The sequence below is a fragment of the Spea bombifrons genome, chromosome 4, assembly GCF_027358695.1.
Source record: "Spea bombifrons isolate aSpeBom1 chromosome 4, aSpeBom1.2.pri, whole genome shotgun sequence".
Taxonomy (NCBI): Eukaryota; Metazoa; Chordata; class Amphibia; order Anura; family Pelobatidae; genus Spea; species Spea bombifrons.
In genome coordinates, this window is record NC_071090.1 from 92,038,954 (window position 1) to 92,058,919 (window position 19,966).

General features: G+C 35.8%; 1 protein-coding gene across 1 annotated transcript; it reads right to left on the bottom strand.

Moving 5' to 3' along the window:
- Positions 1-1,170: 1,170 nt before the first annotated feature.
- On the bottom strand, positions 1,171-19,242 carry CILP (cartilage intermediate layer protein). The gene is made up of 9 exons (XM_053465565.1): positions 19,197-19,242; positions 12,182-12,309; positions 10,110-10,205; positions 8,799-9,068; positions 8,304-8,489; positions 6,745-7,053; positions 5,892-6,000; positions 4,454-4,611; positions 1,171-3,699 (listed from the first exon to the last, which is right to left on the bottom strand). The coding sequence occupies exons 2-9, from the start codon at positions 12,240-12,242 to the stop codon at positions 1,358-1,360; spliced, it is 3,531 nt and encodes a 1,176-aa protein (XP_053321540.1). The 5' UTR covers positions 12,243-12,309; positions 19,197-19,242; the 3' UTR covers positions 1,171-1,357.
- Positions 19,243-19,966: the final 724 nt, after the last annotated feature.

A 19,966-nucleotide genomic window follows, 5' to 3' on the forward strand; every position in this document is an offset into this window, starting at 1 on the left:
AAAGAAATCTCTTTCTCAGCCTGACCCACCAAGAAGAATATCCGCTTCCAGGAGAATATTGCATAAAAAGGAAAATAAGGAATGGGAAATAAATAAAATGCTATTTACATTTTCAAGTACAATAGTGAAATAGTCTGGAACTTTTGTGTATTCATTTCCCTTAGGGAGAGGTTAGTTAGCCAGAGGAAGCTCTCAAACATGTGTGCACAGCTAAACGGATGGACAGAACACATTTCAGATGGATTATTTATTGAAACCATGTCTTTTTGTCGGGTTTCTGGCAGATAGCCATCAGCATGTTTCCTATATCTGACAGAGGAGCAAATACATTTATCTTCTCTACTGTAAATCAAATCTGAACTTTGCGCACCAGATTCGTGCATAATGGAAATTGTTTTGCTAATGTATCATAGAGAACATGGGGTAATTTACTTTTCTTTCAAAAATAAGGACATTTTTAAGTGAATTCTTAAACTGATGGAAAACAAGGAATTTCTAAGTGAACCCAAACCTTTGAACAGTAGTGTATATTTTTTTAATTGTTCTTTTGTATCAGCAACCACCACTCTTGTGTTCCTATGGCACGTTGTGTTAGCTAATCCAGGTTTAAAAGGTTAATTGCTCATCAGAAAACCATTTTGCATGGATGTTACACAGCTAGAAATGTCCTTATTTCCATGAAAGCTAAGCAACCCCAAACATTTGAACGGTAGTCTATGTAATGCACTTGGTTGATGCAATGTGATTCAGTTGGGGCAACCTCTAATTTTTTATTCATATGATCTGGTGTATATCACAAAATAGTAAAGGATTCTAGTGTTCATTGATGTGACTGAGGTATAGCTACATGCCACTAAATGTAAAGCACTATAAAGTGCATTTTCTACACATTAATGCACTCTGTTGTTCTTTGGTAGTATTATGCCACTGACTTATTTTGAGTAACAAAACCCAAGTGAAATTAACTCTCTCCCCCGGAACGAACATTACTGTTAAAATAAAAAGTACAGGGTGCTGAGAAGTAGATGATAAAGTAAAAAACATATTTGAATATTGCGAAGTAACATGAAATAAAATCTGCTGAAGTACACACACAGAGGAAATAGTTAATTCAAGCATGTAACTTGATTGCTTGATACTAAACAAAATATGTGTAAATGAATTAAAGGGTTGATGTGCAGAACAGTTTATTATTATATGTGCTACATGTATATACAGTACAATCTGGTTGTTGAGGAATGCCTAATCCTTTTTACTTGCTGTACTTCTTTTAAAAAAAACATACGGTAGGAGTTTTAAGATATAGTAATTATCCAATGTACTGACACTTTTATTTGTGTTTTTGAGAAGGTATGCGTTAACCTTGTCTTTGTGTTGGCAAAGAAGTTATTCTGCTCACCTGCCTGGACCTACTACTTGCTCTACTTGCTCTTTGCTGTCTCCCAATTCTGCCACCCTCTCTGGCGACACTTGAAGCAGCCAGACCGTTCCCACGAAATACACTCTGCTGTCCTAGATCCTTCTCCAGACAATTAAAATTAAGAGCTACACCCACGGTACTCTTCATTACTCTTGAGGAACCATCAGAAGTTCCATCAAAACATCTACCAAGAGCTATCTCCTTGGCTGTTCTAGGGTCTTGGTCCGTGACAGTGTAGATGCCATAGTTATGGCCAAGTGGATCAAGGGGAGCCAGCATTGTGTACTCATTGGTATCATTATTGACTGCCATTGGTAGGTGATTGACAAGGTATTCATGCAGCATGCTGTTTATGGATTCTCTTCGGCAGCTTCCTTGTGGAACAATCTTCACTAGAGTGCGATCCACTCTATCCTGGTCATACAGCATGCCACTACATTTGAACTCAACACATGCTGTGGAGACATTGGGTTCTTCCATGTCTCTTATACTCCGTACATCTCTAATGCCATATAGCTGACCCACTGTTTGTGGGTGAGTACCACCCATATTTCGAGACCTTACAATTATCTCTTGAGGACCAACAATTTTAACTTTCATGTAACAAGCTCGATATTCCATAGGTTTGGGCCACCATGCTAAGTAGTCAGCAGTCCAACTCATAGGGTCATCCTCATCGAAGGACACGGTGTTGTAATCATATCTATCTCCTTCCACTCTGTAAAACCTAAAATGTGCAGCATTGTATGGTGCTTCCTCACACTCTCGTAGTTTGTCATAAGCATAGACAGGACCATTGCTTTCCTCAGCAGCATTTGGATTTGGCTTAGCTACGTTAATGCTAAAAGCTGTCTTTTTGACTTTGGGGTCATCATGATCTGTTCTTCTATAATTTAGTTTGTTTAAGTAGGGCTGCGGAACACCAATTATATTTGGGTTAAATTTAGGAGAAGATTCTACTGCTTCTAGTTCTTCTCCTCCTAAGGTGGCTGTTACAAATGCTGAGTATGCATCTGGGTTTCTATCATCACAAAACGCTGGCAAACATGCACCATTAGGACCTGTTATGGCGCTGTCAAAACGGCCCCAAGCTCTGGGGTTGGATGCAAATCCTGACACGGGTTCCATATTGATCAGGTTCACCACCACACCTTCAGCTTGTTCACTTGGCAGAAACCTTTCACTCCTGTATGCACGTACCTTGACATAGCATCTCCTGGATTCAGGGACATCTAGATTAAACAGCCGTCTTTCTCTGATTTCCATGTTTCCAACAAGGAAAGTTCTCTCCTCTCTTTTTCCACGTCTAACTCCCTTTTTCAAGAAGTCACCTTCTTCTTCCCATAATCCAGTTAATGGGTTCAGGGACCACAGTTTCATTTGTTCAAGGTGCCCAGGCACTTTCACTTGTGTAGAATCAAGATACACTTTAACTGCACCTGCATTTAGACTTTCTTTGGCCTCTTCGTCTGTAAAGTCCACAGAAAACATCCCATAGGAGTGCAGTGGCATGGTGTCTCCTTCATCATTGACAAAGTTCAGGTCACTTTGTGCAGCAGTGGCTGTTGATATGTTCCGTGGGTCCAAAAATGTGACACTTGCCTTCACTTTTCCATTGTAGGCTTCTCCGTTTTGTCTGTAGAAAGAATTTGGTGGAATTTCCAGCTCAGCTATAGGGTCGGTGTTTTCTACTTCACCTAAAGATATCTGATTTGTCTTTGTAGAATCTAGTGTCACTGGTTTTTTCTTCCTGAGAACATGCACATCGTGGAACACAGCACCCCCTTTTTTGTTGAATGGAAGCACTTTGGTTGTGTTTACAAACTTCTGAAGTCGGTCAACAAAAGTAAGAACCAGCCTTTCTGTTTCTGCAGGCACGTGGATTGAGAAAGTGCCTTTATAACCAGTCATACTAACTCTGGAATTTCCCATGTAAATGTGACCGAAACGCAATGGCTCGCCGGTATCAGCTGCAATTGCTCTCCCTCTAACAATTATTTTGGTTTCGGTGCACTTTTGGCAACCACATTCCACAGCCACCTTAACGGGAAGTGTATAACCCTGACATGCAATCTCTTTGACTTCTGTTTTTGCAATTCCACAGCAGTAGGGCACTGTGTCTTTGCACCTGAGTCCATTGTCCAGATCCCCAGGGCAAGCACTGGAGGGACACTTGCCCACATTGTAGTAGAAAGAATTAGTAGAAGTTTGGAAACAGTCATGGGGAAGCCGGATTACATGATATTCGGGGTTTGGATTGCAAGGAAGATCTCGATTAGCTGTAAAAGTGGTATAACATGTTAATATTTCAGTATTCACATTATTTTTTCCTCAACCACTTGTAGCTAGACACCCCCCCAGTCAGTTCCCATATGGAGAGCAGAAGGTATACCTCAATGGCTAGAACTAGGAAGTTCCCAGGTCAGAATATAAGGGAACATGATTGAAAAATCTGTTAACAGGGGCAGTTGGTTAGAAAAAATGTTTGGAAACATGAAATGATTTAGTGGGTTAAGATAAAGTTATTTTATGTTGCAAATATTTTTTTTAGGATTATGGCTTTGGAACTGATCTAAAGACTATAACACACATCCACAGGGAACAGACACCTTCAGAATTTAATCATTAAAATCTACAGGGATACTGACAGCATTCTCTTCCTAGTGACAATTGTAAGTGGCAATTAAAAAGATTGCAAAAAATATTCTTTAAACCGTCAATGATCAATTAATAAAGCTTCATACGGAGTGTCCAAGTCAGAGACTGCTTACTAGGGTCTAGTTCTCTCCGAATTCACGTATATTGTCAGATATCTAAATAATCCACTTCTTTGCTATAGCTGTTTTTTTTTACACAGTATTTAAAAGGAAATGTGTATATTAAAACCACCTACTAGGATGAAAACTGATATTAAAGAATAGTAGGGTTTTAAACATTGTACCATACAAAACTTAAAATCCCTCTGTTTATTCAAACAGAGGATGCCTCTTTGTATAAGAATGCGGTCACTGTTAGGTTCGTTTTTCCACTTACCAATAAGTGTAAGTCTGGCCGGCTGGGATTTCACAAATCCTGCCTCATTCTTAGCTTTGCAGTAGTATTCACCAGCTTGGTTCATCTGCAGCTTCCGTAGGATCAGCTGGTTGCTTTGTTTGAATGTGTTCTGGTTCAGCAAGGTTCCGTTATGGTACCTTCAGAACACAAAATGAAATGAATCACTAATCCTCACTAGACATTTTGGTATTCTTCTAATCTTTGGAGATTATAACACAATTAACATGTCAATGTGAAACATGGAGAGTTGATATCACTGCAGTTTAGCATTTTACCTATTTTGTTTGATATTCTAAAAGTTTAGGGAGAATTTCTTATAGGCTTAAAATGTGCACATCGGCATATATATGGTTTAAAAAAAATGCTGCAAGAGGAAGCAGACAGTAAGTTGTCAGCTGTGAAGATTTTACATTTACAATTAGACCATGATAGATGTCTGTGTTATCATTTTTAGAAATATTTTTTTATAAATATAATTTTATGTTCAGGATATTTCCTCCCACTTTGCAACCCAAGTGTTCTATAGCCCTAAACATCAATATGCACCTATAATCGATAATAATCGATAAAAGGGGTAAACATAATACATTCATCAATATTAATAGTCGCAGAATAAGTCTTGGTAAAGACTTGCCCCTCGCCACACCTATAACAAGGGGGGTGGCCCACTTTGTGTGACTAACAAAAAATAAAGGATAATAATAATGAAAATAAAATAATAATAATAATAATGTGATACATGGCTAAAATACATTGTGATATAAAATACTTAAACAACCTCAAAAAATACAGCATTTGACAGAATCTTCCACAAACCAAGAATTAGATTATTGTTGTAAAAGGAGTAAAAATGATATCTTAAGCAAACTGACTACATTGAGAATTTAACAGCAGAGGCTTATTGATTAATTAAATATTAAAAAGGCCATAAAACTGCAAAATGTACGTTTGACAATTATAAAGAAACATCATCTGGTTTTGATTCTCACATAAAAGAAACAAATGAATTAGTGAACTTTGGTGGTGGAATATGAGAGGAAGGGGTTGGTGGTAGAAATGTTTTCACATATTAAAGACATAATGTAATGTTAGATGGGGGACATTTGAGCAAACAGTGAGAAATGTATTTTTCATAATGAGGGCATACACATAGCAAGAGCTAATAGCTAATGGAGCCCTGTATAAGAAATACAGTAAAGTCAACGATGGACTTTTGCTCTTTTTAAATGGGACCAGGAAGCACAACCAAAAAAATATCTAACCACATAGGTCTATCTTGTTCGGTCAATAATATACTAAGAAATAACCTGCTCGTTTTCCAAACAGAAGTATCACTTTTACTTCACTTAACCTAGACTATACCATCACAGTATGTTAAGGAGGTCATTAGCGCAAACTGACCATCGCGGCCACTCACCAGAGGTACTGCTCCGCAGGTGACTCTCCTTCAGCTGTGCAGCAGAATGTCACACTCTGCCCTATTCTCCTCACTTTACTTTCTGGATTCTCCACCATATAAGGTTTTTCTGTAATAGACAAACATTATTTTTTTAGAATAAACCACTTTCTTGTAATATATAGAAAACCTTAAGTCTCATCAGTGATGGAGATATATTTTGCTCAATGCAATGAGCGATCTCAACGTTTATTGTGGAGAATAGTAGTTAAAATACATGGTTTGTGATTGAAATATATCAAAACAATTTTTGTGATCATGCAATCTAGACTGTTGATGTTACAAAAAGCTACATTGAAAAGCAATAGAAAACCACTTCACCCAGCCAACTCAATGGGCTTTGCAGAATAAGGTTAACACACGTTAACCGTGTGAGCACCGCATTACATTAATTCGTGTTTGAGTATTGTGAGTATTAACACAACTCAAATGGATACATTGTACATACATTCTACACCATAAAAAAACATAATAACTGTCTAGAAATCTTTAGGCATGTCTAAATAATTTTAGTGCCCAGTAGGAAGCTGGAAAAAGCAGCACAAGTTTATAGACAGATTTAATCTTTTGAATGATATAAGTGCCATATTTTTCGTTAACTATGCACCACCATTGAGATTAAAGTTTAAAACATATTCTGTTATTGTGGTATTTTTTGCCCATGTAGTAAAGTAAAGTAAAGTTGAAACATTCCTGGACATTCTGCCAAAGCTTAAAGCAGTCAGTCACTGGCAGGAAGGCGCTCCCTTTGAAATGAATGGTAGCACTTTCTTTCTATGCTTGCAAGGAGTCACATTGTTTCAGGGTATTTTACCTTTTCTCTTGAATGATACTTTGATGGATGAAGATGTTCCATTGCTGAGAGGCACTTTTACATTGATCACAGCATACTTTTCCAGTTTCAGCTGCAGGGTGCTGTTCGGACACACTCGCTCTACTTGGAACCTCCCCTGCAGATCAGATACTGCTTCCAGTTTGGGTTTCTTCCCTATGACATAGACTTTGACTTCTGCTGCAGGTGCGCCATCTTGAAGTGTAGCTATGCCGTACAAGATGTGATTCTTACACACACAAATACTGCAGTCCGCACTTACTTGACCTATGGGACAGCTGATATCACAGGCTGAAACGCAGAGACAAGAAAACGTTATTTAAGATTAACAATAATAGTCACTATACAGCAGGAAAAATACACAATACCATCGGTGAAACATCTGTAGTGTTTTACAACACCCATTCTAATGCATGTGTTTAGCTTGTTTTAATCTGCAAACGCTACATAATTTTATTTAGTGTAGAAATCTATAAAATGTCAAATGGAAAACTTATTTTAACATGGACCTGCTGATCTCAATAATATTGAGGCTACATACATTGTATTTATTTTCATGTGGGTATTAACCATTAAAATGTAACTTTTATAAATATTAGTTATTAAAAAAGTCTTATTCCCTCTGCCAAACCTAAAAGAAAAAGTGTAGCCACCTAAATTAGAACCCCATTTACTTAGTTTTCCCTTCAATGGAAAGACTGAAGTAGGAATACTGCGGTTACCACTTGAGGCAGTCTATCATTAATTCCTGTCTAGTCAGAGGCTACCTCCATTCATAAAGTCAGAGTGCTACTGTTCTATAGATTGATTCTAAAGTCAGCTATAAGTTCTGCAAATATTAGTTTAACTGACTGCTTACAAGAAGAGAGCTCTATCTAACTAAATGAAGAATTGCAGACGAGAACAAAATGCCAATTTATGTATGAGCATCACCCTGTCTGCCTGAAATATCATTAAACTAATAGCATCCTGTCCTCCAAACTAATCATATGTCTGTCCATATTTTAAATCCAGGCACTCGAAGGCATTTTTATGTTTTACCTTTTTTACACTTACAGATCTCCTTTCTCATCTGTTCCTTAGCAGGTCTTAAAATTAGGTAAATACAACCTCAGATGAACAACAACACATGACATATTACACCGTGCCATGAATTATTCAACAAAAATAAAGCCAAAATGGAGAAGCCATGTGTGAAAAACTTAATACTCCCTTACTGCTACCATAGGAATTAAGATGCAGACATGTGCTGCTAATCAAATGCCCTTGACTAATTGACTACCTCTATAAAAGCCAAAGCTTTAGCAGTTTGGTGGTGTGGAGCATTCCGGTGTGTTAAGGAGGATAGACATCAGTAATGATCTTAGAGAAGTAATGGTTGCAGCCCATAAATCTGTGCATGTAGACGAGCCCATTTTTCTGCAGAATTGACACCACAGAAATTTAGGGACCTCTCAATTTTTAAGCCAAGTAATGGTATCTCCTTTAAAACACTATGTCATTTGAAATCTAATCACATTTGTAAGTCACATTTGCATTACCTGCACAGGAGCTCCCAGTACACCTGCGTCCCTCCTCTGTTGGACCATTACAGTGCTCCTGCCAGTTGTCTTCTGCTAGACAGGACCTCCTCCGTGTCTGCATCCCACTCTCTCCACATTTGGCCGAACATTCACTCCACTTTGACCATTCCGACCAAGACTCTTTTAGAACAGAGGGTGCTATAACTGATATAGCATATATATATAGCATTATAACACATTCATTCATTTTTTTATATTTATATCCTACTTTATTAAGAGATGATCTAAGGAATGCTCAGCCAAAAAAGAAAGATGGTGATGACATGTTAAAGAAATTCAGTATTGAAGAGTAAGGAAATAGAAATATTGTGTTGTTTTCACCACCCACTACATTACATCAGTTGTTATAGTAGGCGCTGGTAAAATGTTTGGCCCTTCATATAGTTGTTCTTTCATTGTATATCCCTTTAAATAAAGTTAAATAATTAAAGAGTGATGGGGAATTCAGCTTACCCACAGGGCACAGAAAGCGAACGGAATAGTTGGAGCAGTTCCTGCCCTCCACTTGTTCTTTATTGATGCACCAGAATCCTTTTGTCAGGCTGTAGTGCACCACTTCTCCGGTCTTCCCTGCTGGTACCCATTCTGTAGTGCGCGCTTCCATGCGGAGAGGTTTCTGGCATACTCGATTAGGGTAGTAGAATCTAATAGCATCCAAACGCTCGTAGTCCCCATTGCCTCCTGGGTGATCAATGTTAAACCAGGTGGTCCATTCCTGAAGCTCTAAGTATGAAAAATAATATCATTGGAACTACTGGACAACATTCTTGCTGATTAATGCAAAAAGGATAAGGACCCTGGGATACTGAAACTCCTTTCTGACCAAAAATATATCCCTACCCACAGATTTAAAATTTAATTTTGACTAAATACACATATGTCTACAAAAAAAAAAAAAAATGAAAATAAATAATTTTCTCCTATGAAGCCATTGAGTCTGTGACTTATTGTTACATAGGAATAAACTATATTTATTTGGAGGTGCAGCATTTAAAAGGGATATATCCAAACCTGAAGTCTGACTAAACATAGAATATCTCTTAGACTTCATACATCTACTTTAGTTTTACTCAAGAGTGGTGTAGAGTAGGTTGCAGATGTATACAAAAGAACTTTTACCCATTTTTGTCATTCTTTTATTTATCTTTGATTTGTTTCAACCACTAAAATTGATGCCGAAGCTATCATCTGTTACTTCCAGGTAAACCATTTTATCCAAGAATTTGCCACTAATATAAAATAAAAATAAGCGCAGGGGATATTATTTTATAAGTGTGCTAATATCAGTCCATGTTTTATAGATACTCTAGTTAAAGCACTTGAATATTGCAGGGCTTATGGGCACTAAATAAAAGGTATTAAATAACATTGTAAAATAAGGGGGGGGGGGTGCTGCCAGTTCTGGTGTATTTACAGTTTCTGAAAAAGTAGGAAAGAATTGTCTTGATTTTGCAGTTGAGTTTGGGACTATTTACTTGCAAATGTGATGCTTAGTGGGACATTTTTTTTATAATTCTGCAGTTGCATTTAGGTGAAAAAACCTATAAACAGCTTACACTTAGGTTACAAATTTAGCTAGTTTAAGGCAAGCATTTTAACACACGATCTAATGGTAAAAGGAACCTTATTAACACTAATTCATTTCTTTTGCTTATGAAGCTTAAATACAGTATTTTTGTAGACTAAAAGCCTGAGAACCCAATATATTTTATAAGGTTTACAATTAATTCACACAATTGCAATGTACCACATTATTCATTATACCATCTGCCTTGATTATTGCCAAAGAGCCAACAGTCTTCTTCCCCACTCTTATTCTTCTTTTAGACTGACTTAACACAGCATCTTGTTTCTGGGAACCTGGAATTCACAACGGGGTAGAGTTGTTAGTTACTCTCAAATTATCTTTTTCCGCACATAACAGATTAAAAAGATTTTGCAGAAAACATAATTCATGTGAAAAGGGGATAGGTACGTTAGGTTTAATGATGATTTTTTTTTATGTTCAATAATTGAATAAAATGAAATACGCTGTGCAATGACTTCATGACTTGGCATCCTCTACATTCTAGCTATATTCTAGAACATTCAGGGTTTTTTTTAAACTATGTATATGTTAATATGTGCTGTAATATTTTTTAATGTAAAACCAAGATCTTGCATATGTAAATCTGCTGAGATTATTAGGGAAATCTATATTTAGAAGGCAAATGGATCTGTTTTTTTTGATGAAGTGCCAGTTTTCATCAATACCAGATGTATGTTCTTTTTGAACCCTACTCCTAAGGTTTGGCTTTAAGCCACAGTGCAGCAAATACTCCTGTCCTACTTACAGTGATATATATATGCCTGGCACAAAGACGGCAATGAAACACAGATGAAAAAGAAAGACTGTTACTGTGATGTCACTATAAATATGAGGATGCTTATTGCTGGGTTTTTATCTAAGCTAAGGGAATTCAAGAATTCAAGGAAATTTAATGTATCGATGTACATAGACCCATACTAAATAAATGAAAAGTTATTCAAAATGGCAGAATGAATTGGACAGTTGGCCAATATAAGTATCTTGGGAATATACCTAAAGACTTATAGTCAAGCAGTCATTATCCGCTTTTACATATAATTCTGTGGGTGTATATAACATATTTACAGAGGTTTATTCAATATAGAGTTGGGCGTTTGGTTTATGCATGTTCAGTTATTTTGAGTTTCCAAGAGCCTTTTCGAAAGGTTGCCTCGGATTCCTTGTGCCCAAAGAAGACAATTCCTCATCTATTATTTGACAGCAAATGAATTTTTAGGCTCCCAAAATACAGCTTAGGAACCTGATCCTAAGCACAAGGGGATCTATAGTTAGTCAGTCTTTAAAAAGCTCTAAGGATACTAAGAATTCAATAGTGAATTCCTTGGGTGGTGGAAATCGCAGGGATATGCTCAACAGCACAGAGAGGCCACTTTAGTTTTTTGTGTATGAATTTATATAGGGGGGGAAATATAAGACATAAATATACCATACATTTATAAAATAAAGTAATATAGGATCTTCCAAACCGATCACATGATTAGAAATAAGTGCTAATATTAAGCATGTGTGATGCCCTCTAAAGGTTTTGTCATCAAGAATTCTGTTGAATTTAAGGCCTTAATTCCATATCATACCAGTGAGCCCTAAGCCTGAGCTCTTTTAACAAAGCTTACCATTAACACTAAAGTTCTTAGACATCTAAATTGCCACAAGACTTCCACTTGTTTTCATTTTGCTTTTCAAGACTTAAAAGTATTTAGAAAAATTACATTTGAGAATTTAAAAAATGAACCTGTAATTAGATTTTGGATTTAAAGAGATTTAAGTACAATGTTTACAAAAAATCTTATCACCATAGCAACCATCCATATAAAGCCACTATAAGACGTCTGATTTTGCAAAGTTATCGCTTTTTCTACATAATACACATTGCATCAGTGAATTTTATTTTTGATTTTATTACTATTTCTGAGCCCCTACAGATAAGATCTTAAACACAATTTGATACCAACAATTGTGGGGTTCTATGTATACATTATACAGCCTCTAAGAGTGTTCATACAAGTATGTACGTTCAATCAGCATCTGTACATTGACTCAACATCTGTAAGTCCATGACAAATTAGAACCTTTTGACCGGCAGGAAATATAATGGTGCTTTATTATGTGTCTCCTGCGACACTCGCTAAGCCTTAGATTTATCTTCTGTAGTCTTGATTTAGCCTGGGCAAATGTGACTCATGTAAATAGTTGAGATTGTAAAAGGATACAAATTTATCCCTGTTTACTTCACGGTATTTGTACTAACCTTGTCCAGATATGCAGACCACCTCCAAGAACAGTAGACAGGCGAGAAGACCAGATTTCATCTTAATCCTGGTGTGTCCTATCTTCAACCACACTCAGTGTGCAGCAGTCAGTACTCGATCTGATCACCTATACAAACATTGTTAGTGTATTGTTAAACACCATCTGAAAACTGTATTTCCTGTAATCTACAAATGTATAAAATACATAAATGGTACATAGAAATACTGCCCTTCAAAATTAAGTTATATATAGTTTAATACTAAAATAAGCTCATGTTGGTTCTACAAGGCAGTGGTCAATGTTACGGAATAAAGTTCTGAGATGTTGCGCGCTCCTCATTTTTCATGATTATCATAAATTTATATTTCTAAGACATTTTAAATAGTGGCTTGTACTATTATGTTATGAGAACGTAGAATTTGATGTTAGCCCTGAACCTTTTGCCCCATCTAGTCTGCACGTTGTTCCTGGAGTAAAGACTCCCTTACTGTGTTTCCCTCTATCATTTCTGCAAGGAGGCTGTTTTTTCTGCCGCATTTTCACTGACGTAATATATACTTGAAGGCAAGCATTTTAACAAAATTCACTGACTTGAAACCATTCATCTAAATCTTACGCAATACATTGTTTCAATTGAATGGCCTCAAATTAGATTCCAAGAATCCCCTACAAAATCAGGATTTAAGAAAGATATCTCTTACTTTATCATTAGTGTGCACACAGAGGCTTTATTTCTGATTGTGAAGACTAACATCATCCATTCAGTGTGGGATACAGAACAGCCAGTACTGGACTGCATGACTCTGAGAATCTACTGAGATTGGGAAAGATCTTGACTAACCACAAATAAAACAAATGAAAGTGTTTATATGAGATCACGTCAAAGGTAATTGGGGCACATATTTCTTTGTTTTTTTTTTCCCTTGCATAAGCAAAAATAAGATAATGTAGTGCATTTTTGCTCAAAATAAACAGTATAAAATGACAAAGCATCTATTGAGAGTTTATTAAGCACAAATGTTTAATTTGAACCATTAGGCTGTGTGCGCAGTACATGCCAGAAGTAGTGCCAATAGTTTGAAGCTGCCATCTAATTCTGCGGTAGCTTCAAACTACTGGGACTAACGTCTATCCGGTACGTGCCAGAATTATGACTGATAATTTATTTCACAGAGGTTGAGGTTTTCTCTGTTCTGCTATAGATCTGAAAATAAAACACTTTCAGGGTCTCGTACGGATCAAGCTATTTGGCAGATGGTTTAAGGTAGCAGTTTCTCAGCAGCCAGACTTCCCCTTCAGCATTCTCTGGACAGATGTACTTGTGGTTATGGGATATACATTTCCACCCCCATATTGCAAATGTAGTCCCCGATGCCAACTATGTTTTACCATGTGTAAGAAAGAAAAGACCAAGCTTTAGTAAAAAAAAAAGAAAAGAAAAGAAATATATATGCTCATGTAAATATACGTATATATTCATGTAAATGTCAAATGTTTCAGAACTGTATTTATGTTTGGGTTAGGAAAGACTTGTGAGATTCACCATGTTATGGGCTAATATTGACCTATATGAATTGGCGGCAACCAAACTGCTGAGAGGCTTTGGTTTGGGAATAGACATTACGTCAGTGGTTAACTGTTTTCAAGTCTACAGAATGAGCCTCTGCAATTTCGCTCTGTTTACATCTATGTCTCACATATTTGGAAAGTCCATAAACTCCTTTTTTTGCCTACGCCTACGCAAATATCCAATGGAAGATACATTCAGGACACAATTTGTCCGGAAGATGGAAATCCAAGGGTTTAGAAAATCATTTAGTGCTGGCTCAGGTCTCTCAGTTTTAAAGGCCAAGAATCCAGCATAAGCCTTGCTCAAGTGGAAAGTTGATGAAGCAATGTAATATTACATACAACTAAAGGAGGGAAGCAGCTTCCTGATGAAAATTCTAACTATTTTTGCGTATTTCAAAACTATTACTAAATTATTTTGTAAGGATTGTTTCACGTAGGTTATTAACAGATATGAGGTAGGGATTTATCTTAACTAGCAGTAGAACAAACGCATTGAATTAAATCCATTCTCTTCCACTGTTTTACCGACAAAGGACTTAATGCATTTGCTGATGTAAAACACTAAGACAAAGCACAGGTAATATCAAAGGTGACAAACAGGAAGAGCCACAATAAGACACATTTACCAAAAAATATCTATCTCACCCAAAAGATATTTTAAAATGAAACATTAAAAGGTATGTTAAATAAACTCCAAAAAGAGGATTTCTAAAGCGATTCATATAGAAACATAGAATTTGACAGCAGTCAAGTACCATTCAGCCCATTTAGTCCATCCTTTTTTTCTCATGCAGTCTCAAACCTTAATGAACAATTGGCCTCATCTTACATTCCAGATATAGATATGGCTTATGCATGGTTAAATGTCCTCACTGTAAATGCAGAAAAGGCCCCATTTTCCAAAAATATTGCCTAATTCCTTGGTAGCACCCCAAGCCTGTCAAAATCACATGAAAACTTTACACAATGTATTCACTTCAATGACCCATCTAAAATGTAGACTTTTGCAAAAAAAATGTAAAAATTCAACTCCTAGGTCACTAATTGGAAAAAAAGATTGCTTATACCAGTAAATGCCAATTTTACCTCTGAATCGCGCGTGATCAAGGGAAAACTCCTGACCTATGTTATCACAGCTTGCTACCAAAGCAGAAGCTCATTATACACACTATTATTTTAGAAGGCTATAGTTACCATAGCGGTAAGTGTTGTGGCTTCTTTTTGTGTAACAACCATCCAAAAAAATGTAATTTCACATTTTTTTTTTTTTGTAAATTGTATACAGTTTTTGACAAACATTGTTTCCACTTCTTTTCACTCGAGAAACAGAACACTTGTTAAAATGTATCTTTTTAAGTCACACTAATAGTCTGGCACCACATTGAATTTCCTTATCAGAAGTTTTTTTTCTATTGATTACAACGAGACTTTTTTTAATGGTCACAGTCTAGTAGCCTTTATATCTATATTAGCATTAGTCAGGGATTTAAATTATAAACCGTACATTTTTAAGCACTGTCACTCAGGTGATTAAATCCAGCCATTCTCTCCTAATCTTGTAATAAATAACATTTAGCATATAGTTTTGGATTTCTTGTTTATATTCCTAGAGTTTAATCGGCTGGTTGCTTTGCAAATAGGAAATCTAATTAAGAGTTTTGATACAGCCTCAAGCTGGGAAGGAAATATTTAAGTGTGTCTGACAAAATGTCTTGAAATGTGAATCCTCCAGGTTTGCGACTCCAGCTAAGTACAATCCATTGAGAGAGGCATATGAAGTTAATGTGCTGCCTTTTAACTAGGCTTCTAATCATCAGCCATCCTAACCAGCTTACTGCACGAACATGTGTGACATCATCGTGTAATAAGCTTTGCAATTGTCTAAAGATGTCTTTAGAACATATGCTATTGTTCTACATTTAGTAAGATACTTTTTTTGCGGTCTCACATTTACTTGAGGGTTTTTGCATCTGTTGGAAAAACTCTGTCTTGTAAATCAGATCCAACACAGGAGTCCAGACTAATTATGCAGCTCACCAGCTGATACATATATATATATTTGTTTAACTGAGCAGTTAAACTATTTTTATCTGCAGATTCAATCTGAGATTTCTAGTTTAACCCTTTCTGTAGTTGAACATAGTGTATTGCTCAGATATGTAACTCAACATAGATTAAGGCTATAGTCTAGATGAGCGTATTTTATATGTAAATGATAAAGATTATTATTGTTTTGCAAAATGGGGGAAAAAAAGATTTTAGTAATGTGTACAGATGAATATTGCTTTTCTTCATATTTTAAGTTTTAGTGATGTCAGCTATGCGGCTATTCCTATGGCCCCTGGCATATATGTACAATGACACCAGTATGAAACCCTGCTACAGAACCAAGAGAGTCTATGGAGAAGGGGTAGCATAATTATCTACAAAAAGCTGCATGTACTCTCTGCCATAGAAACTGACCATTTTTATTAAATTAAATAACTTTTGGATACTTTGGAATTGTACAATAGTGGCATATTTTTTTTACTGTATGTAATATTTATTTATTTGGAGAATCAGGGAAGGTGCAGGACCACTTGATGTTGTTAAGTAGGAAACTTGATGTTGTTAAGCAGCCATGTTTTCCAGGACACATATAATTTGTGACCAGTTCATATAAACTAATGGAAAGGAATTATTTAGTTATACATCTCACATTCTACAAGTGAGTTACCTGCACTGGTCTGCACTATATTTCTCGGAATTCATGGAAGATGTGGTCACCCTACGAAAACCACAAAAATAAATATGGGAGCAAATGACCTGAAACAAGCTTGCGGCTTAAATTCAGGAAGCAAAAATGTGTGTTTTGAACATTGGCTTTGTTCTCTTAGGAAAATGTATTAGGACCACCATGCTTAGACTAAATGCATTGAGATTATTGGTTTAATCTCATCACAATTTTCACATCAGTGAATTCATCCTGAAGAGGAAAGGTGGGAAGGTGGAATGGAATTGCAGGTAGCAATTAATCTACCAGTTAACAGTAAAATACTGAGTTAGAACATTAATATACTTGTTTATACAGCTATAAATGTCAGGAACTTGAAACTGAACCATGCATGTCACATTTACACCCCAACACCTTGTCACAGTTGTTTTTAACTATGAAGAGATGGTCTTGAAACTCTAAGCTCTGTGTTCAGAATTTTAGTATTTTTGTAACCATCAAAATTTTCCTAATGGAACAATGTATTTTGTCATTTTTGTTTTTGCCACTTATTATCACATAGCATTAGATGCTTAGCAATTAAAAAAATCAAACCTACTAATACTAAGTTTATGATATTTTATTCTAAATTACCATAACTTCCCATGGGGAGTTTTACAAACTTAATAATTAAATATGTAAGATGACATCACAAATTCAACAATCTATTAACCAAATATTACCTTTTCATAGGAAATTTAGGGGACTCGGAACTATTTATATATAAATTGTTGATTTGATGATTGTTGAATTATATATATATATACACACACATATATATATATATATATATATATATATATATATATATATATATATATATATTAGCACTTAACTAATACTGATGTTGGGTGTCAGTGGGATACAGGTGCTGGAGATGTAAGCTAATTCTGATCTCATTAAACAACCATACGAATATTCAATCAGTCACAGTAACTTCCCAGACCTCATTAGATATGCCATCAATTTACTTAATTCTTACGCTTACAAGTCATAAAATGTTAATATATAATCAGGTGATTCGTTAAGACTAATGGACTCAGGTGCTTGTTACATCATAATAATTCCACAATTTATACCCAGCATCTTTCATATCATGATCTGTTATTACATAATTATTTTAGTGTAAAGTTTGAGAACTGATCTTAACATAAGCGAAACAGATTGTGTTCCTGCTGATTGGGCTTTTACATTGGCCCAGTGGTGATGAAATCAGTATTCAAACTTTGCCTCATTATCAGATTTTACACTGTATAACCCAATACACTCCATGACGATTATCAATGAATCTGTGTTTATTTATGCTATATGGTGTAGATATGGTGTCATTTACCGGAAGTAAAAATGTGCTTAATAACTACCATAAGGTACCCCCGGGCATTGTATAAATGTTTGTATGTATGCATATATCTGTCAATATGAATGTGTGTTTGTGATCACATCTGGGAAATTGACTCTATTAATGTTATTACATTTTACAAGGACTCTAAGCAGTAACTTACTAATTTTAGTACCTTTGTTATGTAATTTTTTTTTTACATTTCTTAAGTGGTGCACCTGTATTCAAGCAGGGATTTCAGCTCTGGCATACTAGTAAAAACATGAGCAACAAAGCATGGCCAACCATTATCAGGTCGCTGTAAAGTCTAAATGGGTCGGACGGTGTAACACTGAGAATGAACTTGTTCAGTCAGAGATTGGAGGGAAAACCTTGAAATGTATTATATCTGTCTATCTAGATAAGTAGATAATACCGTCAACTCATCTAGTTTGTCCATTCCTGAAATGTATATCTTGATCTTAATTTATGATTTTAGCTCGCACATCTGTATATTGTAGGTATTCTTCTAAATTGCGATTCATGCTTTTACCCCATATCCCAAATTGACAGCAGGGGCCTTCTTTCTGCGCAAATATGCTGTCCTTCTTTATCATATTATAATCTTTCCTACAACATTTGTAAATGATCATTGTATTGTGTGTAACGTTCATTGCAGATCAACGTGTTCGCAACCCATTATTTTGTAACATGTTTATATGTATGTATGTTCATATATAAAACAACCTTACAAATTGTTGTTGCTGATATTAAATCATTATTAAAAATGTATACATAATATATATATTAACCATGTATAATAAACTGTGTGAATGTATAAGCAAATAGATACTAAAGATGTACAGCACTGCAGAAAATGCTTGCATCTTACAAATAAGACATTTGTTCATAAATAAATACAAAATGGGAAAAATGGCGAAAAATAAGTACAAACAGATTGTATGGCAAATGATGTTATGTATATAAATATATGTGTGTTGAGATATATATTTATATATATATACATACATACAGTTTACTTACAATAGTTTACTGCTATGTTAAAGTGACCAGAATATATTTTGCATTACTACTTTTAAATATTTAAAATAACAAATTAAACTCATCTCATGCTTACAAAACACTGATTTATACATATTAAATACCTCACTTTAAATTAAATGAAACTCATTAAGCAAAGCATATATAATGACATACATATTTATAGGTAAACTAATAACTAGTAAAATAAATCTATAAGTCTGCTTGTATCATTTTGGCAGTGATCGGTATTGTAAAGAAGCACACTAGTTACTGTCAGTATACGATGCCAGCAATCTGTTGTTACCCCAGTCATATGCCCAGTCTTACCAATGTAGCGTATGTGTTTCCAACAGTCCCACAGAGCTGTGTTCTCACTGCTGAGCTGTGCGGGGGTCTTTTATAGACGCACAGCCTGTAATCCGGGAGTGGCAAGCAGCCACAGGACAGAGGAAACCAGATCTAGGAAAGTAAAACTGCAGCGTGAGAAGGGCTCGCTCGGGACACAGAGCATCTCCACGAGCACTGTCACAATAAAGGGACAGGTGTAGGGGCACTCTGTGTCATGCTTAGTGCGATGTGTTGTTTTTGGAAAGATAAGGGACTCCCCTTATGAGATTTCCCTGTATTTAATCAGTGACACATTATGATCCATTGTTTCACTGACTCGTATTCTCTATAAGTTTAGGTCATTCTTGCTTTTTAGTCTAAGTGGATCTATCACATGTAAGATCTCTACATCAATCGTTAGATTGTAAAAACTCTATGTGCGAACAAAAATATGTTCTGCAGTTTTCATTAATGTTCTAACAAGTAAAAGATTTTTGGAGCACATTTCATTATCAACACTGTAAAGCTCGTAATGAAAGGCACAGTAGACTAATGTCACTAAAAAGGGGTTTGTATGAGATTCATGACTTTGCAATGCATTATCAAAAACTATCCATGCTGTCTTGGACCTCATGGACCTGCCGTAGGCCTAAACCGAGTCAGCCGATGCTCGAATATGCTACTGTATGACAATTTTTCTTACAAAAGACAACTTTCCTGAAGTTTTATGTACTATACATTATATGGGGCCAAACAAAGTCTATTTGTAC